Consider the following 23,132-nt stretch of genomic DNA (forward strand, 5'->3'; position numbering starts at 1 on the left):
TTTGGGCATGTGTGATGAGGGCTATTGCTGTAGGTAGGACTCATGCCCTGCATGCAGATTCAACCCTTGACATATCTAACTTAAAGGAGCAGGTAGCAGATGATGGCAAATGCCTTTTCCAAACATCTTGGAGAATGTCTTCTGCCAGCCTTGGGTATAACTTTGACAAACTTCACCACGCCCCGGCTCCGCCATGCATTTGCTGTCCTGTCCATGTATGAAATCTCCCACATGTCTAATATGGTTCCTACACTAAGCCACTGTAATAAAAACCTTTAGCGACATGCAAACTCAAAATATGTCAGGTCCCAGGTGGTTTGAGAGAGCAAAGTCATTGTTAATACTATAAAGAACCTTTCCTAAAACACAGAAATGCCTATTGGGGGCTATTCAGGATGTTTGTTTTTTGAAAGAAAAATCTGCATTAAAAATAATTAGCCAGGCATTATGTGCTAAATGCTGAATTCTGTCAACTGATAGCATTTATGCATGCCAGGTTGTTGTTTTTTACATGCGTTTGCTCAGTTTGCATGTTCCGAAGAGCATCTCTTAAGTGTTTGTAGAATCTTTTGATTCAGCTTAGTGGATTCTGCTTAGTGGTGGACGCTGCTGCCAGAGCTAAACATGGAGCGCTGTGTTTGCAGAATCTGGAGTATTTTAGTAATGTGCAAGAAGAAATGAAGATGGAGCAGTAAAACAGCCTGCCAGGGAGCAATGTGGGAAGAACAGAACTCCGCAGGCTGACACTGCTCCAGAATGCTGAAATCACTTTACACATGTTATGTAGATCTGCAACTATTTGCATCAAATCATGAGTTTGGGAAGGCACCTTTTTTAAAAAAAAGAAGAAGAAGGGAAATGAAGATTTTCGGGAATTCCAAGTTCTGTGCCATATACACAGAATGAATGAATGAAATCACGAGGGACAGCAACTCTAGGCTTCAACTTTGAGCCTTGGTAGTCAAGAAATATTTGTGCTTGCCACAGCTGACTCCCCCTTTCTGCTGAGGAAAGGACAGTGTTTTGTTTGATGTCCTATGGTGCTCAAGTCCAGGCAACTTGGGATGAAGAAGTCCCTGCTGCCCTCCTCAGCTCTGCCCTGCTCCGAGTTTCACGCGCTCAGAAAAGCAGCTAGGAATCTCACTGCTTTCCATGCATCTGCACGACTCTACATACTGTCTGGGAAAGTCATTTCTCTCCTCCAAAATCGGGAGAAGGATACCAATTCTCCCCAACACTGTGCTCACCAGTGGCACATCGTACCTGTGGACTCTTGGGCTGGAGGAGGAGAAAGAACGATAGATACAAATGAGCATGGCTGTTGAAAGGAGATGAACATCAGATTTGTTGGTGTTTATGTTTGGTTTAAATAAATAATTTTTAAAAAAGCTTTCACCACCCCCCCATGACACATTGAAGCAAAAATAGAACAAGGCGGAACACATGGACGCACCCATCATCCCCACTACCATCAACTAAGTATGAGCAATGCTGAACCCTTTATTTAAAAGCTGACGTTTCCCAACCCTCTCCTCCTACAGTTTCAACAGTTTTGATTTTTTGGCCACTGCTGCGGTTTTCTGCTCTTATTTAGGTGGCCGGCATGGCAGGTGGTTTAGATTGCCATAATCGTTCTTCCTAGGGTTGTCTTCTGGGTAGACATCCTTCTTGTCTTCTGTCTCTAGCACAGGCATGATTGATTCCCAGAAATGCATTCCCTGAATGTCTGTAAGGTGCCAACGGTAGCTCATTTCCCTAAGGCATGGGTAGCCCCATGTGATTGGACCTCTGCTCCCATTATCCCTGATCATCTGCTGTACTGGCTGGGGCTGATAGGAGCTGGGGTCCCAACATCTTCCAGAGTGCACCAAGTTGGTTATCAGTGTCCTAAAGCACCCTGGGTACTTTCTGCTTGTTCTGAAGATGCTTCTTAACAAACAAGCTTGCCACCCTGCATTTATCCAGTTCTAGATTCCTCCCCCCCAAGTATTCTGATGCTTCTTACAGTATCTTTGCTTTGCAATTTCTGGAACCGTTGAGGCTTGTCAGCTCCCAATCTGCCACTTGCACGTTTCTGCTTTTGCTTGTGGGTCTGCAAAAACCCATGGCTTTTCATCTCTGGTCACCCATGAGTGTGACGAGAGATGAAAGTGGGTGGATCAGTAGATGTGACTCTTTTGTGCAGTAGGCTGCATTCCAGCCATCCAAAAGCCCAAAGTTTCTCTCTTATCTTTCATCCAGGCAATAAAGAGACACAATCACAATTAAGTGTGCAGCTACATTCCAGCAAGTCAAAGCCCTTGAGGAGGGTGCAGAGCAGAGCTGAGGATGGTGGGGCCTGTAGGGGGCATGACCTAGGGAGACTATTGAGGCCAGGGCCTGAGGCTTCCTACCTCTGTGCTAGAGGAATTCCACTTCTTTGAAAATGAGTCTTCAAGCTTTTTAAACTGACATTCAGATCAAGCCTGCGACGCAGTCTGGGACCCACTTCTTTGGTGAACTTGGAGATAGATACTTGCGAGTATCTTCCCTCATTGATGACCAAACCCTGAGCATGGCTTAATTAATGTGTGGAACTTACAAGCCTTAAGCTGTTGGAGATTGAGGAATGAATTCTTTATTTTGTTTAGGCTGCATGTACAGAACCATAGGGACGCTGTTGGTGCTGCGGGTTAAACCACAGAGCCTAGGACTTGCCGATCAGAAGGTCGGCGGTTCGAATCCCCGCGACGTGGTGAGCTCCCGTTGCTCGGTCCCAGCTCCTGCCAACCTAGCAGTTCGAAAGCACCTCAAAGTGCAAGTAGATAAATAGGTACCACTCCGGCGGGAAGGTAAACGGCGTTTCCGTGCGCTGCTCTGGTTCGCCATGCTGGCCACATGACCCGGAAGCTGTACGCTGGCTCCGTCGGCCAATAAAGCAAGATGAGTGCCGCAACCCCAGAGTCGTTCGTGACTGGACCTAATGGTCAGGGGTCCCTTTACCTTTACATAACCATATCTGGAATTTAAAACACCAGTGACAATCTTCTGCAATTGTCCAGTTAGCTCTTTTTTCCAGTTGTTGGTGGAGTGCAGTAATAAGGTAGAACTCAGCGCAGCAGTCAAGTGACATGAGCAGTGCATATATGATAAAGGCCAGATCCTAATTTTCTAAGTACTGAGGCAGTTGCAAGTGGAAAACATGCTCCTTACCTCAATTACTGTCTCACTGTCCCTAAATGCTCCAAAGTTGTACAACGTGTGTCCTCCAGAAAGGAGGACCTCTTTCCATGGCAACATTCAGCTCCCAAATATATATATATATATATATATATATATAATTTTCTGTTTTACATATACAAGCAAAATAAAAACATAAATATGTAATCCCATTGGACCACCCCCCATTGTGGATCTTAATTTAATGATTTCTCCCTCTGCATCTCTTTCATAACTCTATTCTTATAAATCCTTTATCATTCCATTGTTCAAATTATTTCTGTCAATCCTATCAATGTGTGTAATTGTTTACAATAGTTTTTCAAATAGATTATAAATTTTCCTCACTCCTAATTAAAGACCGCCTCTTCCTGGTTTCTAATTCCTCCTGTAAGTTTTGCCATCTCAACATAGTTAATCAATTTTATCTGCCACTTTTCCTTGGTTGGAGTTGTATCATCTTTCCAGTTCTGGGCTAACAGAATCCACGCAGCCGTGGTCGCTTACATGAATAGTTTCAACTGGTCCTTCAGGATCTCTGGACCTATAATACCTAACAGAAAAGCTTCTGGTTTCTTAGGAAAAGTTGTTTTCAACATTTTTCCCAATTATATACCGTTTCCCAGAAGTCCTTTATCATCTTACATGATCATCACATGTGGTAAAAAGTACCCTCATTCTCTTTACATTTCCAGCATGTTTTAGACTTTGATTTATACATTTTAGCTAATTAACTAGGAGTTAAATACCAACGATACATCGTTTTCATATACCACGTTTTTCCGTGTATAACATGCCCCCATGTATAAGATGTCCCCTATTTTTGGGGACTCTGAATTAAGAAAATGGGAAATTGCTCAGAGCTACACAGCTCTAGACATGCCCAGAGTTACACAGCCACTGACCACCTCCTTGCCAGCATAAAGGAAGGAGGATAACACTGGGTAACAGCTGGTAATCTCTAAAGCAGGCTTCCTTAACCTTGTTTTGAGACTACAATTCCCAGCATCCCTGACCACTGGTCCTGCTAGCTAGGGATCATGGGAGTTGTAAGCCAAAAACATATGGAGGGCCGAGGTTGAGGAAGCCTTCTCTAAAGTCTCAGAAGGTTGCCTCATACTACTGTCCCTTTTAAAGGAGGATAATATATTGTTGTTGTTTAGTCGTATCTGACTCTTCGTGACCCCATGGACCAGAGCACGCCAGGCACTTCTGTCTTCCATTCCCTCCCACAGCTTGGTCAAACTCATGTTTGTAACTTTGAGAACACTGTCCAACCATCTCGTTCTGTCGTCCCCTTCTCCTTGTGCCCTCAATCTTGTGCCCTCCCTTTTCCAGGGAGTCTTCTCTTCTCTTCTCTTCTCTTCTCTTCTCTTCTCTTCTCTTCTCTTCTCTTCTCTTCTCTTCATCTCATGAGGTGGCTAAAGTATTGGAGCCTCAGCTTCACGATCTGTCCTTCCAGTGAGCACTCAGGGCTGATTTCCTTCAGAATGGATAGGTTTGATCTTCTTGCAGTCCATGGGACTCTCAAGAGTCTCCTCCAGCACCATAATTCAAAAGCATCAATTCTTCGGCGATAAGCCTTCTTTATGGTCCAGCTCTCACTTCCATACATCACTACTGGGAAAACCATAGCTTTAACTATACGGAGGATAATATATCCTTCCTTAAAAGGGGTCCTAGCATGTAGTTATAAAGGGAACAAATAACAGGCCACACAGTTCTCTAAGCATCTTGTCTATAGGTTACCGTAGCTGAAAGTAACAGCACTTAGCTGAGGGCCCAGATGTTTCACTCACGGGACATAAAATCAAAGTGGAATCTTAAGCTGGAGCACATGCAAGCATTTTTTCTTTGCTGGGGTGCGCAGTTGTGCCGCCCTCACTGCAGGATGTATTTACGTAGGCTCTAAGTAGGACTGCAAAGTGTGTGTGTGTGTGTGTTGATCATGAGCCTTTTTAACGCATTGCATTTTCAGGAAATGTGCATGCCATCAAAACCTCAGTACATATTGCTTTGACAGTTTAATAACCAAAAGACATGGTGATCTTTAATACTGTGGTTAAAGTAATCATACAAGAGCCAACAAGAACCCTAAAAATTCTGAGTATTGAACATCAGTATTGATGAGAGCCAGTGTGGTGTAGTGGTTAAGAGCGGTAGACTCCTAATCTGGGGAACCGGGTTCGCGTCTCCGCTCCTCCACATGCAGCTGCTGGGTGACCTTGGGCCAGTCACACTTCTTTGAAGTCTCTCAGCCCCACTCACCTCACAGAGTGTTTGTTGTGGGGGAGGAAGGGAAAGGAGAATGTTAGCCGCTTTGAGACTCCTTAAAAGGGAGTGAAAGGCGGGATATCAAATCCAAACTCTTCTTCTTCTTCTTCTAAAAAATAAATGTGTCTTTACACACTTGATAATCAGCCACACTGTGGCTACATTTCACCCTCATCAATTTGTCAGCTGATTTAGTTGATTGCCAACTAAACCGAATAAAGCAGGCAGCCCTAGTTGTCGACTACAGTTGGTTGAATTTGTGACTAGTCTTCCACCACTCTAGCCTTTGCAGACCTCACTGCTTCATCTCCCATAATCCTTCAGTAAAACTTGAGCTAAGACATGTCAGGGTGAACATGTCAGTTGGCCAAGCCATTTCCCTACTTTAGAGAGAGAGTCTAGGCCTTTGGAAGAATATCCTCTGGAAATTAACAGAATCCATGAGCTTCTTGGTGCAAACAATGCTAATATCTTCTTTCTCCTTGCTTCCTGCAGAAACTTGAAATCATTGTAATCCAAGCCTTTGAACATGGTGAAAAATCCTAGAGATAATAACGAATAAGCCAATGAGACTAAATAACTCTGAATTCTAATTTCAGAGGGACCACGACATGCCTGTCTTGTCCCCTGTGCATTAGGAAATAATATTTTAGTGCCCTCTGTGGGGTTTTATAGGTCAGAACTAGCAACTAGATACATGTCTGAAAATCAACAGAAAGGCAGGACTGGCAGATGGTGAAGACCTGATGTGGGTGCCATGTGCTCCTGATTTGTCAGGAGGCAGACTGTTGTGTTCAACACTAACTGAAGCTTCTCAAAGTCATCCAGGCTTTAAAGAGTATTAGTCCGTTTATCCTCCTGAAATCCATTACACTTACCAGGAAAGAGAGAGAGGGAGTATTGTAAATCTGATAGCTTCCCCCTGCTTCTCTGTTCTATTTGTCCTCCAGCCCTTTTGGCTCCTGTAGTCTCTAGGCATTTTAGGAAGCTAGAATCAGCCAGGTTTGTTCTATGCTGCCATAACAACTGTCTCCATGGAAATGGAGCTCCAATGAGGGAACTTTTGCAAAGTCTGTTCCAGCACCCTCCTTATCCTTGCTCCATTTCAGAACCCATTTTAAAATTAAAACAAAATGTTGCCAGCCACCAGCAGACTTTTCCGTTCAAGTCCCCCAGTTCTCCCATTTCTTTCTTTCTTTCTAAGCTGAAATTGCACTTCACGAGTCGGGCCTCACCCCTTAGCCTGGATGCCAGGCAGGGCCATCTTGATGTACTTCCTCTGAGCTGCGCAGTGTTCTGGGCAAATCTATCAGACTGGATTTTACTGTTGCAAAGTAAGAGTAAGAGCTTGCATCTGCACTCTGCCCTGGGTTCCGCAGTAACATAATTGTGCAGTCACCTTCAGTTTCTTAACGGGATGGGCCCATTTTTCATCCCTAGTGATCAGCACAAGCCACTTAAGTCGCTTGTTAGAGGGATTGATGCATGTGGATTGTCAATTAGAGGTCAATTTGATGACCTGTTTTGGTAATCCTTGCATTTTGTGAATGCCTTATCAAAGCGGATTTATGTATCACTATAATAGTAAGTCTTACGGTCCATGGGGTCTCTGCCACGGGAGCATATTCACCCAGTGCTTTTCCAGCTGCACTGGCTCCTGGTGGAGTACAGGGTCAGATTTAAGGTGCTGTTTTTGACCTTTAAAGCCCTTCACGGCCTAGGACCCTCGTACCTACGGGACCGCCTCTCCTGGTATGCCCCACGGAGAGCCTCAAGGTCCATAAATAGCAACACCCTAGTGGTCCCAGGCCCTAAGCAAGTTAGATTAGCTTCAACCAGAGCCAGGGCCTTTTCAACTCTGGCTCCGACCTGGTGGAGCGCTCTGCCTCATGAGACCAGGGCCCTGCAGGATCTGATTTCTTTCCACAGGGCCTGTTAGACAGAGTTGTTCCACCTGGCCTTTGGCTTGGAGCCAATTTGATTCCCTCCCCCTCTTTCTTTTTTTCTTTTCCTTTCTCCTTCTGAGATGAGGCTACATTTTAATATTTTAATGTTTCAATATTTTAATGTTGTATTTTAATTTTGTTTTTAAGCTGTATTCATTCCAACTTGTTTTTATTATTGCTTGTTGGCCGCCCTGAGCCCGGCCTTGGCTGGGGAGGGCGGGGTATAAATAAAAATTATTATTACTATTATTAGTGGACGCTGAGGGTGGAAAACTAGGGTTTCTATTAGCTTTCCTTGGGAGAAGGCAAAGACTTGGCTGCCGAAGGAACAATTGGGAGTCCTAAAGCGTGCTCCCAGTTGTTATTTGGCAAGTGAGGCTTGCTGTTGGCACTGATCATCGGTGACAGCAAGCCCTGATAGGTGCAAGTGGATCCCTGCTCCAAACAAGTTTTCCTGATAGCACTGATGGGCTCTTACAGCAAGCCCGATTGGGTTACTGATGTCATGGTGACATTAGATGGGTGCCCCTGTTGTAGCCTATTGCTACAAGGGAGAAACTGCTGGAACCACAAAGGACAAGCTTCCCCAACCTGCCTTGCCCCACTGCCCTGCCTGGGACCCTTATAAAGAGAAAGTGCTGCTTACATTTTCCCTCTTGCTTGCTCAACATTTTTCTGGGGGGATGCTCTTCGTCTTTTTGGAAGGAACAAGAATGCATTTGGCTTTTGAAATGTTTTTTTTTAAAATATATATTTTATTAAGGATTTTCTTGTTTTACAGAAGTGTAGTGCCTCGTATTTTTTCCCCCCATGTAACATTTTTACAAATCCGTTTCATTTGTTGAGGCATTAGAGGGAGAAGAAAAGAAAAAAGAAAGGGGGGGGTGGAGAGAGGGAAGATGGATAGGGGTGGGGTCGGGTGGCGGTGTTTCTATTATGTTTAATGTATGTAGAGTTTGGTGTCAGCGTTGCTTGTGTTGTTCGCTTGTGTTCCTTTGGTGGTGAGAGAGGTTGGGGTTGGCCTAGGGTGTGATTGTTTGCTTGTGATTGGCTGTGGTGATCTTTGTTTTCGTGTGTGAGTGAGGTGGGTGGGTGTTTTGGATCAGGTTAGCCATATTGATTTGTATGCTGTTGGTGGATTTTTGTCATTGTCCTGTTGGGCTGTGTATGTGATAATGGGGAGCCATAATGGGGTGAAGGCATCTTCTTCTGTTTGTCCCCGTGTCAGTTTCAGTTTATTAGTTAATTTTTCTAGCAGGGCTATTTCCCATACTATTTGGTACCATTGGTCCATACTTACTCCTGACAGGTCTCTCCAGTGTCTGGTTATGGTGTTTCTGGCTGCTGAGAGCAGGTGGGTTATGAGTTCTCTGTGGTATAAATGGGCATTGTTGTCTTGGAAGATGTTTAGTAGGGCCAATTCTGGGGTGATGTCTATTACTTGCTTAGTTATTTTACATATTTCTTGTATGGCTGTTGTCCAGAATAGTTGGGTTTTGGGACACTCCCACCACATGTGGAGGTATGTGCCTGTGGAGGTGCACCCTCTCCAGCATTTTGGTGAGGTTCCTGGGTGTATTAGCGCTAGTTTCCTTGGTGTTAGGTACCACCTGTAGGTGAGTTTCAGTGTGAGTTCTTTTCTTTTCGGTGATATGGATTTAAAGGGGGGTTTAGACCACATTCTGGTCCATTGAGTGGGGTTAATCTCATAGCCTATGTCATTCTCCCATTGTTTTTTGATTGCGTCTAGGGGATTTGAAATGTTAAGGTTTTGTTTTGAAGCTGTATCATTTATATTGTTTGCATTCTGAAGAAGTGTGCATGCACATGAAAGCTCATACCAAGAACAAACGTAGTTGGTCTCTAAGGTGCTCCTGGACAATTTTTTATTTTTTTAAATATATTTCTACTGTGTCAGACCAACAGAGCTATCCACCTGAATTGTTTGCAGGTACATTTCTTTGTAAGCTGCCTTGGGGGCCTTTCTTGGGGTAAATAGGCAGCATATAAATACAGTGCAAAGAAAAAACATAATTTGAAAACTATGTTAGCCCTATCATGGAAAGTGTGAATCCAATCCAAGTAACCAAAGCAAATGGAGTGCCAAGGAAAATTTGGTCATGGCTATTGTCTGAGCATATAAATTGACTAAGCAATTCAGGATCTGAGAGGCCTCTCTTCTCCCCCCAGCCCACCACTTCATCGTCTCTCCTAAACTACAAGGCCCCAAAATCTTTAGGGAAGATGATTTAACTCTGATCATTTTAGCTGCCCTTTTCAAGCTGAAATATCTTTTTTTGAGATGGGGATAACCAGAATTGTACACAGTATTCTAGCTAGGCCTGCACTGCAATGGCAAGGTGCATGATGTTATTTCTGCTCCTTTCCTAATAATTCCTTACACTGATTCTGCCCTTTTCACTGGTGCAGCACAGTGAGTTGACATTTTTAGCGAACTTTCCACTATGACAAAGAACGTTCCTGGATATTCAGAGCCAATTACACATTGTCAGTAGAAAGGAAAAATTAGGGTGCTGTACTTCCAGCTGCCATTCTGTTGCCTAGTCACCCAGTTTGGACTCTTTTGGAGGTTTTACCGTCTGCTTGAGTTTCTACCACCCAGAATTTGATGTTTCCTGCAACTTGACTGCCCTGCTGTTCAGTCATATTATTTTAAGGGCAAGCAATGCCCAAACATTTCCCTGGCCTGCTCCAAACTTTTAATGTTTGTTCTTCTAAAGTTAGAGGATTGATTGGTGCTCTTCTTTCTTAAATACTTTGAGCTTCAAGCTCCCTGATTTATATTTATAGTCCCCCAGTTTGTCTTGTATTTCTTGTGTCGACAAGAGTTCGTTATTTTTGTAGAAGTCTGGTAGGCAGTATAGGCCTTTGACTTGCCAAGTTTTGTGCTGTGTGATGGAATAGTGGGGGGGGGGAACCTGGGGAGGGGCGTTAATGGAGAGGGGGTTGTGGGGGCAGTTTGCCTGTTTTTCCTTCCATGCTTTAAGAATGGACTGTGTGAACCTGTTTAGCGTTGTGGAGATGTTCCTTAGGTATACTTTTGTTTTGACCTGTGGGAGCGCTTTGGGAGGTGGGGCAGGGCGAGAGGAGAGGCTTGTTCTGTGAAAACTGAGATTGCTTCTATATCCTGGAACTGCATGATACCAAGGCCAAGGAGTGTGTGCACCTACTTTCCAGTGACTTGGAAAGGGCAGCACCGAGTGCCGGCCATGCCATTCCGATCTTCTGTCGCAATGGCTCATGTGTCACCCTGTTCAGCAAACTCAAATAGTAGAAGTAAATCCAGTTGTCATAAAAAAGTAATAAATTGTGTAAAGTTAGTGCTGCCTGCCTATATTTTTTTTCAGAGTTCACTGTCCTCCATTGTCCTGTCCCTGTTTTTAAGCATTTGCCTCTTGTTGTTTTTCCACATTACCATGACTGACCGCAGCTGTCCTTTTGCTTAGTCTATTTTTAACCTTTTTCTTTTGTCTGGAGGCTACCCAAAGCTAGACAGAATTGAGTGGGGAGGGGGGCATTTAGTGTGATTGAGTCCCATGATGTGAAATGCAAACTCTCCCCCCCCCCACAGCCCCCCACAACATTGGCAATGCTTTGCTTTCTGGCACTGGAGGCAACAAAAGGGTGACTTGCTAGTCTTAGCTCTCTGGAGAAGCCACTCGGGCCATTTTAATACAAATGTTATTAGTGGCACAACAGCTGGCACTCTTCAGTTTAACCTAGCAGATTTGTCATCCTTATGGATTAGCATGATGGAAAATGCAAGGTAAATATTGGGGGAGGGGCTGGGGGTCGGGAGAGGAAAAGTTGTTTCATGCTGCTTTCCCTGTTATCTATTAGAGGTAAAGGCAAAAGGTAAAGGATCACAGGATGGTTAAGTCCAGTCAGATTCAACTATGAGGTGCGGCGATCATCTCTGCTTTCAGGCCAATGGAGCTACGTTTGTCTGCAGACAGCATTTCTAGGTCATGTGGCCAGCATGACTAAACGGCTTCTGGCGCAGTGGGACACTGTGACTAGTGCCAGAGCGCATGGAAATGCTCTCTACCTCTCCGCCGCAGTGGTACCTATTTATCTACTCACAGCGGTATGCTTTCAAAATGCTAGGTTGGCAGGAGCTGGGACAGAGCAACAGGAGCTCACCCCGTCACGTGGATTCGAACTGTTGACCTTGTGATCAGCAAGCCAAGAGACCACAGCACCACCCCCTCCCTATCGGAGTGAGAAGGATATCCTGGGGTTGATATAAAGGCATGTGGACTTGTCCACTGAGGCTCCTGGAGCTCTCCTTGGGTAGATCTGAGCACCATTTTAGGCTTTCGCTTGCAGCTTGCCCTGTTTTTGTTTGCTTGCTTTTCTTTGGTCTTTGACTCTTCTTCCGTTCATCCATTTTAATAGCCAGCTTCTTACTCTCTTCTCCCAGGAAACAGGAGCAGTTCCAGGCAAATCCTGACAGTTACAATGGAGCAGTGCGGGAGAATTACGCCTGGTCCCAAGACTACAGTGATCTGGAGATTAAAGTCCCAGTGCCCAAGCACATTCTGAAAGGCAAGCAGGTAATAAGAATGAGGAACTGGGTTGTTGGGTGGTCCACTGTGGGTGAGAATCTCTCCCAATATCTTGCCTGCATGGGACAGAGATGATGGTCTGGGTCAGTACAAGCGTACAGTGGTGCCCCGCAAGACGAATGCCTCGCAAGATGGAAAACCCGCTAGACGAAAGGGTTTTCCGTTTTGGAGGTGCTTCGCAAAACGAATTTCCTATGGGCTTGCTTCTCAAGACGAAAATGTCTTGCGAGTTCCTGTGGGGGTTCCCCCCCCCTTTTCCCCAAGCCGCTAAGCCGCTTATCAGCTGATCCTAAGCCGCTAAGCCGCTTAACAGCTGATCCGCTAAGCCGCTTATCAGCTGATCCGCTAAGCCGCTTATCAGCTGATCCGCTAAGCCGCTTAACAGCTGATCCGCTAAGCCGCTAAGCCGCTTATCAGCTGATCCGCTAAGCCGCTAAACCACTTATCAGCTGATCCGCTAAGCCGCTAATAGCGCTAATCCGCTAAGACGCTAATGGGCTTGCTTTGCAAGACGAAAAAACCGCAAGACGAAGAGACTCGCGAAACGGATTCTTTTCGTCTTGCAAGGCACCACTGTACTTTATGCTGTAGTTGTCTCTATCTGTCCACCAGAGGGCCACACCAAATTGCCTTTCGACTGCAGCAGAATGCAGGCATGTAGCTGAGAGGCCTGTAGAAAACAGCTGTTAGCAGGGCGCTCCTTGTTCTGCATGTTCTTCTCCATACTTAACTTCAGATAGACTGCTTCTGATCTATCAGCAGAACGTTTTGCACATTTTTTGCTCTCCCCCCCCGCAAAAAATTCTCTGCACAGTTATGCAAAATAGACCTGTACCTAAACAAATTTAGAGATCCAAAAGAAAATAAGGGTCCATTCCTCAGTGGTAGAACAAATGGCAACCCCTGGCATCACCAGTTAGCAGAATCCTTTGCCTGACACCCAGGAGAGCGCGACTGCCAGCTAGCATTGGCAGTAGTGTGTGGATGTTGCTGGACAGAATAGGAAAGCCCTAGTCTGCAGTTTGCAGTATTCTTAAAATTGAATCAGGGAGACCACCTTCATGACCACCTGCAATTTTTGCACCCATAAATATTACATTTGAATTGCCTTGGGACAACTACCCAAGGTTTTTTCCCCTTTTGTTTCTGGCTTGTTCACTCAGGTTCATCCCTCCTTGAATGTGTAAAGTGAATTGAAAGTCACTGTCCTGTGGCCAGGTCCTGATTCGCTTCTTTTATCGAAGGAAAAATGGCTGCAGGATTATCATCTCCGCTGGCTGGCTGTCAGTTCCCCATAAAACCACAGTGAAAGAGCCCAACTTGATCAGCAAAGCGTACCTTTTGCATGATTATCACCTCAGTGTTGTTGATCTAAGATATCAAACCATTATTGTGTAAACAGCCTCATTGATGTTGAGATGGTTTTTCCTGGGGGATGTTATTTCCCAGGATTCCTTTTCTGCTGTGTTCCCTGGGACTCATGCCTTGCGGAGTGTGAAGTATTTTTAACTGTTGCTTGCTGGAGAATCTTCTGATTCTGCAAGCAAAGACTGTTTGCACGGTGCGTGCAGATAGAGACAGTATCTGCTGCTGAAGCACGTAGCAAATGCAGGCATATATTTTTTCTCCATGTGGTTTCCTTGGTCTAAGCATGCTTCGCTATCCAACTTTCTCCTTGGAAAGCAGGCCAGCATCAGTAAACCTCATGTGATCAGCTTGCTGTGGAGAAGCCCAAGGTGTTTATGTTAAGCCTGATGGTTGCAGAAAAGAAAACTAACTTTCCTTCACAGGTTCATCTTTCCTCCCTGTTCATTTAGTAGTTTGTAACATTAAGGGCTCCCAGGTGGTGACGGTGGAAATTCCGCACCCTTTTAATTCGCATTCCCTCCCTCCCTCCCTCTCTCTCTCTCTCTCTCTCTCTCTCTCTCTCTCTCTCTCTGCCTCAGCACACAGGCACGCACACACACACAATATTTTTTCCCCTGGACAGAAGAATGATGTAATTTATTTTGTCAGTCTGAGAGAGGCATATCTCTACTGCAGCCCCATTATTGAGGGGGAGGTTGAAGAGATGTACACAGACGGACTTACTGACTGAAGTGGTTAGAGTGAGGGCTTATTTTCACTTCCTGCTATCAGAGAAGCTGTTAAAAGAAGGGAGGGGAGGAGTGATATTTTGTGTGTGCGTGTGTTTTTCCATCTGGAAAAAAGGCTTGTTTTTCTTCCCCTCGGTTTATTCAGGGCAGCTGAATTGAGCACACTTAGTTTTGTACATCAGCTTCAACCTACACAGCTCTTTGTCATGTCAGAATAGCCCTGTTGTTGCAGGAGCATGAATTGACACTGACAGTACAGACCTAGGGGTAAGAGTTGATAGCACACTTAACAGTAACTGGGCAGCTCGTTGAGGAAGCTCAAAATGCAATTTATTTATCATCCTTACGACAAAGCAAAATTTCAGAATGTCGGCCTAGATGTTGAAGCGTGGCAGGGGGTGCAATAAAGCACAAACTTCCCTTCCTGCTGTGAACTTGCCATGCTCATGGCTAGTTTATTTGCATTTTCCTCTGTTTAAATCCTTGCATGGGATCAATCTGCAGTATTCTTTCTTCTCTCCCAACCTCCTGTTCTTGCATGACATTAAATACAAACACATTGGGCGTGTTCACATGGTACACTAAACCATGATTCAGTTGTATGTGCACAAGCAATAGCAAGCATCAGTCTTGTGTTCCCTTCCTTCCCCACTCCTTTGGAGTTGCCGCAAGGAGGGAATTGAAAATTTTATTTCTGCTTTTCACTGCCTATGGTTGCTCATTTATATCCAAACCTGGACAAACTGTGATTAGCGTTAACTATGGTTTAGGGAAGCAAAACCATACATCACACTGTAGTTAATGATCCTGGCTAGTTTCCTAAACCATATTTATCACAAACCACAGTTCTCAGGACCTAATGAATAAATTAGCTGAAAGCAGAAGCAAAAGTTTCCAATCTCCTTGCAGTTCAGCGGGTGGAGGATAACAGAAGGGGGAGTGCATGAACCCAGCACCCATGCATATAACACTGAAGTGTGGCTTAGCATTGTGTGTGAACCAAGACATCTTATTATTCGCTGAAAAACATAGGGAGGAGCCCTCCGGGGTTAGATTGATCTACACCAGGATAACGTTTCTCACAATGGCCAGCTGGATGCTTACACACTCCGCTGTTTGTCCCTCATCTGGTGTCAGACTGCCTCTGAATATGTAGGCTTTATTAAGCTGTCCTTGCCAATAGCTCTTGATAGGGCCTGTCCGCTATAAATTTGCATTTAAAGCAATGCAAGCCATTGACCACGGTCATATTTTGTGGCAGAAAACTCCATAAATTACTTATGCATTATATGAAGAATGATTTTCTTTAAAGAGCCCAGAGGGACCTAGGCAGGAACGGCGAGGGTTCAGTTAGCTTGGAGAAAAGGGGGCAGCAATAAATCATAGAGAGCTTGTGGTTCTATTTTTCACCCTCAGTCCTTTTTTATTTTATTTTAATGAGCAGCCTAGCATGAGCAGTGAGTACGCTTACTGTCCCTGAAAGCCACAGTTTGATAACTGATGTAGTCACTTCATGTTATTTTCAATCTCATTTTATTTTGTGTTCCTGAATATGAATCCATCTGCCATACAGCAACCCAGTTTCACTGAAGGAAGGCTAATCTTTGTAATCAGAAAACAGAACTAGCTTAGCACTGTTCTTTTTATTAATATACAAACCTAAATTGATTGAACATGCTTTTATTTCAATCATTGTTGGCCCTTTGATTTGGTGTTTTTAATGCTATGTTTACCTTATATAAAGTGCAGCAGAACAAAAAGAACAGGGAATGGGGTTTCCTTTGTTATTTTAACCCTATCCTGTCATCTCAGTTTCTGATTTGTTCACTGAAAGCTTGAAAGTAGAAGAAAATAGTTCTCTTGCTTACAACACACACACACACTCTTCTCATTTTGGGGAGAGTATTTTGTTGACTTGTTTCTATGCTTTCAGTAGGCGTTTGTGGGTACATTTCTGCGAGAAGCAATTGAGGTTGAAAGCCAAGTCAGTGTTGGGTTTAATTTCTGAGCTCTCTTAAGGCCTGTGACATTCTCTTAACTGAAGCTTCAACATCTGATTCTACATTTTGAAAATGCACTGCCTCCTGCACAGCTACAGCACATCTTCAAATGTGCCGTACTTGTGGGTTACAACTGGAGTGATAACTATAGCTGAGCCAAAATCTCAAGTTTTAATCTTTGTTCTGCTTTTTTGAAACACAATAGGGTTTGCTTCCCTCCTCCAGATGTGCATTGTGAATGGCATTCATTTGTGAGGGGGCTAGAAAGGACTATAACTGTGTTCTCCTTCCCCCTGCGTGCCTGCTCAGCACTTAATTGCCCAGCTGAAGAAATGCTGTTACAACTATTGAGCTCTGTGTGTGTCAAATCTGCACCCTTTTTTAATCCTTTTCACTGTCAAGGTTAATTTGTTGGAACCCTGGGCTCCTCAGTTTCATAGTATACATAGTCTCAGTAGTGCACAAAAAAGTGTAAATCATAGCATAATAGCAGTGTGTCCTGTTTATAACACTTTTATAAGTCCACTATTGCTGTTTGTTGATAAATGAAGCAAGGAACTTTATTTTGATTGTGAAAACCTGGCCTGCAACAACAGTGTCATGCACAGCATACAAGCAAGCTGTGCAGTCTGTCCAGTCCAGTGATCAAAATTCTTTGTGACAAGCCAATCTGATGAAAAGGCTATGTTATTTGGTCCAATACAGTTGCAGGGTTGTGCATATTCTATGCATTTACAAAAGGTTTAGTCCTTACTAGGTCAGGAGAAGAACTGTGGTCACTGGAAGGTAAAGTTGGGGTTCTGCTAAACATAAGTTGGGGTTCTGATAAACAGAACTTCCTGTGGTCAGAGTGGGGCTTCGTTGCTGCTGCTTCATTCTGCATAAGTAATGGTCCTCAAATATTTTCAACTGTCTTTCTGGAAGGAACTATGCTCATGACAGTGCCAATAAAGCAAAAATCGGGTCCCAAAAGCAAAGCACATTACAGTATAATGATAAATTCTGCCCTATAGCTCATTTTCCTTTCATCATCTTTTCCTCCTCCCATTTCCCCAGGGCTTTCTTCTAAGATTATCCTCATGACTTATGTTTTGGTTTTTTGTTAGTGCTTCTTTTAATACTACATTTTCTAAAAATAGACTAAATTGTTGCAAGATAAGCAGCTCCTTCTGACATTCCTTTGCAGGCACACACAACCCTTTTTAGTATACATATTTCTTCTAAGTTCTGGATTAGTAACCTACTTTTCCATTCCTGGCTTGCTGCACAAGGTATTCATCTCTTCTAAGACTCGATAGTCTGCTCTAGACAATTATCTCTCAAAAGTGTCCCATTTTATTTTTAGTTCTTTCCATCTTTCAAATGCAGTTGCGACACAGTTACTTACTGAAGCAGTCTCCATCTCTGTTTACTTCTTACTCTGAGAAGATGAGTCACTAAAAGTTACCTAAACAATGATAGCACATGAACATTTCAAGTGAGATCCAAACTCTGAATAAAGTCTTCAAAAACATGCAAGCATATCTATTGCAAACTCTCATGCTTTTAAGGACTTTGATTTTTAGGGGGGTGGGTAGGGTTTTTTAGTTTTCAATATGAAGACCATATATGAGAGTCAGTTTCTTTCCTCACCACACATCACCATGTTCCCAAATATAGGACTAGGAAGACCGGATATATAGCAGTACTTTATTGCCCTTGCCTCCCTTGACAAGCGGCAAGTCACCTGCCCCACATATCTTGCTGGATTTGCCATATGACAGTCACCACTGTTCATCATGACAATTGTTCACAATCATGGTACTGATCATAGAACCTCTGGACCCGATGTCTATATGAGTGAAAGAAAGCTTTGCAGGCTTTCCCCCATAATTTACACTCTGTTTTGTTTGTTGTTAACTGAAGGAATTCCACTAGGATATGTTAAAGAGTTCTTTTAATGTATAGAAATTATTTTTGTCTCGATCCCTTAGAATGATCAGGGTTACTTTAGTAAGCCTCTATACCTTGGAATAATGGTGGAAATGACAGCTTAATTATAGCTTTCCTTATCTGAGAGGGTCTTCTTAGTCCTAGTCTCTCACTATGCCACCATTGTTCTTTTTAAAACAAAACCTGTGTTGTGCTTTGTCTTTTTAAGTGGCCCTGGGCCCTTTATAGTAAAAACGAAAGGCAAGATAACAAACGATAAGAGATATTTTAAGTTACTCACTGTAAACCTCTGGGACGTGGGTGGCACTGTGGTCTAAACCACAGAGCCTAGGGCTTGCTGATCAGAAGGTCAGCATTCGAATCCCCTCAATTCGAACAGGGGTGACCTCCTGTTGCTTGGTCCCTGCTCCTGCCCACCTAGCAGTTCAAAAGCACCTAGCAGTTCCCGCTCTGGCGGGAAAGTAAACGGCATTTCTGTGTGCTGCTCTGGTTCGCCAGAAGTGGCTTAGTCCTGCTGGCCACATGACCCGGAAGCTGTTTGTGGACAAACGCCGGCTCCCTCGACCTATAGAGCGAGATGAGCGCTGCAACCCCAGAGTCGTCCGCAACTGGACCTAACGGTCAGGGGTACTTTTACCTTTTACTGTAAACCTCACTGTTTGTCCCGCATTGTAATTCCATTCAGGTCATCTGGAAGGAGCAACAAAGGGTGAAATTACCTTTCTAATTTTCTTATCTATTGTTTTTCCTCCCTCCAGGTTTCTGTGAACATCGGTAGTAGTTCAATTTGCGTGGCTGTGGTGGAGGGAAGTGGGCCGCGTGTGCTCATGGAAGGCACCCTCACTCACAAGATCAACACAGAGAACTCTGTCTGGAGTCTGGAACCAGGAAAGTGTATCCTCGTAAGCACAACTTCTCCTTTTCACTGTGCATGTGTGTTCTCGGTACATGTCTGCTTCCCCCTTGAAAGTCTCTGAGCTTTGGTTGCTTCTGGGTTGATTTGGGAATGCCAAGAGTTCTTCTTGAAGGCTGGAACAGAGACATTGCTTCCTTAGCTCTGCTACAGAGCTACCAAATTAGCTGCACCAGAAGATCACTCCATCCACTTTCTATTTTGCATGTACTGTACTGCTTTTCTTGCATGGACATCAGTACACTGATCGGGCTCCAATCTGTTTAACTTGAGGTTTGCTGTGGCTCTAACTTTAGGCTGTATGCTTCCTTCTGCTTCTTACTTCAGCCCTTATTCTGCACTTGACCTTATTGTTAGTTCCTATCTTTACTTTCATCTCCCTTTAAAGCCCATGAAGCTCATTGGGGAACCTCAGGTGGGGATCTGTGTCTGCTAACCTGAGCTACTAGGAGAAATGGTGGGGTCAAAATACAGTAAACAATAACATAAAATCTTCTGGTTTAGTGCACAGATGGTCAGAAATAGAGGAGTATCAGAACGGATGTTTTTTGTTTGCGGTACACAGAAACGTATCTCCTTGGGCTTAGGTAAACCTTGCTATGTAAGAAGCCGCACGATCCCAAATGAGACCACTGGTCTCTCTTGCTCAGCATTGTCTTACACAACTCTCTAAGGTTTCATATAGGAATCTTTCCAGTCCTGTCTGGAGGTGCCATTAATTGGAACTGGGATCTTCTCCATGCAAAGCTTGGTTACAAGCTTTTCCTACAAGTTTTTTAGCCCATATTTGCAACAATTGCTCTAGGCTTGTGGCTTCCACATAAAACCTGAGTCCGTGGCAGTTTCTTATATATATAAATGCAGCAGCATCCTTGTTTGTGTTACAGAGTAAAAACAAAGACAGATCCCTGCCCTTAGGAGCTTACAATTTAAACTTGAATACATGGAAGGCTAGAAATAAAGATGCGACGCCAAACAGATGAAGAACCTCCTTTCAATTCCATGTCCTTGGGCTTAGTTTCAGGAGGTGATGAGAACCAAGGGGAGAACTAGGAGGGATTTGAAGTGGGAGAGAGATGGGGGTGCCAACAAGAAGGTGTTGTGGGAGTTCTAGACATGAAGGTGGCAAGGAAGAAAGAGCTGAGTCATTTTTGGTTCAGCCTCCCTTGGGTCTGGGATTTCTTCTAAGCTCTAGTGCAGTGTCATGTTTGTGTGCTCCTAAACACCAGAGGAGGGACGTGGGAGGCGCTGTGGGTTAAACCACAGAGCCTAGGACTTGCCGATCAGAAGGTCGGCAGTTCGAATCCCCAGGACAGGGTGAGCTCCCATTGCTCAGTCCCGGCTCCTGCCCCGCTAGCAGTTCGAAAACTTGTCAAAGTGCAAGTAGATAAATAGGTACCGCCCCAGCAGGAAGGTAAACGGCGTTTCCGTGCACTGCTCTGGTTTGCCAGAAGCGGCTTAGTCATGCTGGCCACATGACCCGGAAGCTGTAGGCCGGCTCCCTCGGCCAATAAAGCGAGATGAGCGCCGCAACCCCAGAGTCGGTCACGACTGGACCTAATGGTCAGGGGCCCCTTTACCTTTACCTTTAAACAGCAGAGGAGAAAATGGTGGGCTTTTTGGGGGGGAGGGGTTGCAGGTATCTACTGAAATTTTTGCAAAAGAAAAAAATGGCATGGCTCGGCTAAGTTAAGAAATTTGGGTTTAACGAGCGATAGTTGGTGCTAATGACAGGTGCTGCAGCAATCCTGATCTGCTGCTCCAAGCTCTTTTTTTTTTTGAAGTGATAATTAGGCAATTGCTGAGGCCTTAGCCAAGTAGCACTTAATTTCACATGATGCTCAAATGAAGGTCTTTGCCCGTTATCGCATTTTCGGTGTGATGGAGGCCCAAGCATTGGTCCTTGCAGGCCTTGTCCTGGCATCTCTCCAGATCCATATCTAACTTTTTCCGTTCTCAATGTGGTTTCAGGTGACTTAGATTAGTTGCAGGTACAGGTCTGCGCTGACACATAAGAAACATAATTTTTCTGATCATTTATTCTTGTGAACTCTCATAATTCTGGAATAGCACTATTGTGAGGCAAGTTTACTGCCTACCTTTAAAGTGTTGCGTTTCATTCCACTTTTCAGACACGGATATACAACAGTGTGGACAGTGAATTTCTCCCTAAAGGAGATGAAAGGATTTCAAGGAGTTCAAAAACTGCTGATTAGTTTGGGGAGGGGATTTCATATAATTATATTTAGCTTGCAGCAGTGCATTGGCAAGCTATCCTCCAGTGTTCAGTGATGTCATCTATTTACTATTGGTAGCTGTTCAGGCATTCTTGTAATGTGCTGGTAGTGTTGTGTTTTGCCGCCAAGTGTGTGTCTGCCCACGCGTTTAATTTGCAAATGATACCTCTAGGATGATAGGCAAGTACACAGGAGTTGGCTTCAAATTTTGATTTTTCACTTTTCTGATTGCTTGCCGGGATTGGAAATAAGAAATGTAGTAAAAAAACAACAACACCTTTGCGAACATATGGTGTTACCATAATATCCATGTATTTCTGTGACTCCCAAAAATGTATTTGGATACCTTAGGAACTGCATCCCATGATATAAAGCAGTGGCAAAATGTCAACACAGCTGAAAACATCCTAAGACCATTGCTTGTGTGGTTTAAATCAAGTGACTAATGCTTGTTAGTTCCTTCAGGGAGCTGTTGCTAATGTCAGTAAAAATTCCAGGTCCTCTAGAGAAGCAGCATCTTTTAATGCCTTAAACCCACCCAGCCTACTGCTTTTATCTTACCCTGACTCAGCTGTCATTTGATCCAGCCCTAGGACCAGCTTAGAGGACTTACCATCTTTTGCAATGATTGGTGGTTAACTTCATCATCTTTAGGTTTGATATTGCATTATCCAAAAAGATGACTGGGAGATTTCCAGTAGGAGAAGGTGTCTGTCTCATGTGATGGGAGAGTGGACAATCCAACTGGTGTTTCTCTCTCTCTCTCTCTCTCTCTCTCTCTCTCTCTCTCTCTCTCCGGGGTTCAAGAGACTCAAGATGTTAAATTCTAGAATCCATGCTCCCAAGTAGCCTTATGGATAATCAAAATACTCACATGCCTGATTTTAATTGGATCTGCTAATTAATACGTGTGTTGGCATTTGGACCTCTTTGTATAGAGGATGACTAGTAGGAAGCAGTGGAAAAACTCCATAAGCTGTTGAAAATTTCTTCTCTTATTGGCTTCACAATCAGTTTAGAGTTTGGGGGCCCTAGCAACATATATCATGGAACTGGTTGTCATATATGCAGTGAGGCCTTCCTTCCCTCCTTCCTTCCTTCCTTCCTTCCTTCCTTCCTCCCCCAAAGTAGACTAGGTGTTGTTTTCTGACAGAATGAAAACCTTGTTAGACAGGAAGGAAGCACTGCAGACTTAAGAGGAAATTGCATTTTCAGAATTGTTTAAAGGAAGTACTGTGCTTCTAGAACCAAGACCAAGGGAGAACAAGGAACTTCTCCAAACTTCTGGTCCTGTAAATAATAATTTTGTGTGTGACCCTTCTCCATTACGCTCGTTAGTGTGTCAAAGAGTGTGACCAAAATAGATTCACAGGAGCTTTTTTTAGCAACCAGTGCTGGGTGTTGGGCACAACACTTTTGTTTCTCCCCTTTCCAAGCTCTCGGGAAAAACCTGCTTGGTTAGAATGTATGTGAAAAACCTCTCTCCATCTTTTTAAAAAAATATATATAAATGTTTTATTCAGTCTTATTCAGTCTTTTATTCTGTTGACCTAACAGAACTATACAACTGACAAAGAGCATCACAGCATATTGGTCATCACAACCTCCTACAAGAATAAAAGTTATAAATGTCCCAATGGCTCAATTCAATAAACCACTCCACAGGTTCAAATACAGTGGTACCTCGCAAGACGAATGCCTCGCAAGACAAAAAACTCGCTAGACGAAAGGTTTTTCCGTTTTCGATTTGCCTCGCAAGACGAATTTCCCTATGGGCTTGTTTCGCAAGACGAAAACGTCTCGCGACTTTGTTTCCTTTGTCTAAAAACAAAGACATGTTTTGTTTATAAAGTTAATTTATTTTCCCTTCAATTTTTGAACTGCTCTTTACAGTATGTGTGATTTTAAAGAGCAGTTAATAAACTGTTGTTGTACCAAATTTGGCTT

The 23,132-nt window shown here is 43.8% G+C and overlaps 1 protein-coding gene across 1 annotated transcript in view; it reads left to right on the plus strand.

Moving 5' to 3' along the window:
- The window catches only part of NUDCD3 (NudC domain containing 3), a 53,833-nt gene that overhangs the window by 16,244 nt on the left and 14,457 nt on the right, over positions 1-23,132 (plus strand). The window contains exons 3-4 of the mRNA XM_081171809.1: positions 11,863-11,995; positions 18,794-18,937. Of these exons, the coding sequence (XP_081027935.1) occupies positions 11,863-11,995; positions 18,794-18,937 (277 nt within the window). The remainder of the gene's footprint in view (positions 1-11,862; positions 11,996-18,793; positions 18,938-23,132) is intronic.

This window comes from Podarcis bocagei (genome assembly GCF_964188305.1).
Source record: "Podarcis bocagei genome assembly, chromosome: 15".
Classification (NCBI taxonomy): domain Eukaryota; kingdom Metazoa; phylum Chordata; class Lepidosauria; order Squamata; family Lacertidae; genus Podarcis; species Podarcis bocagei.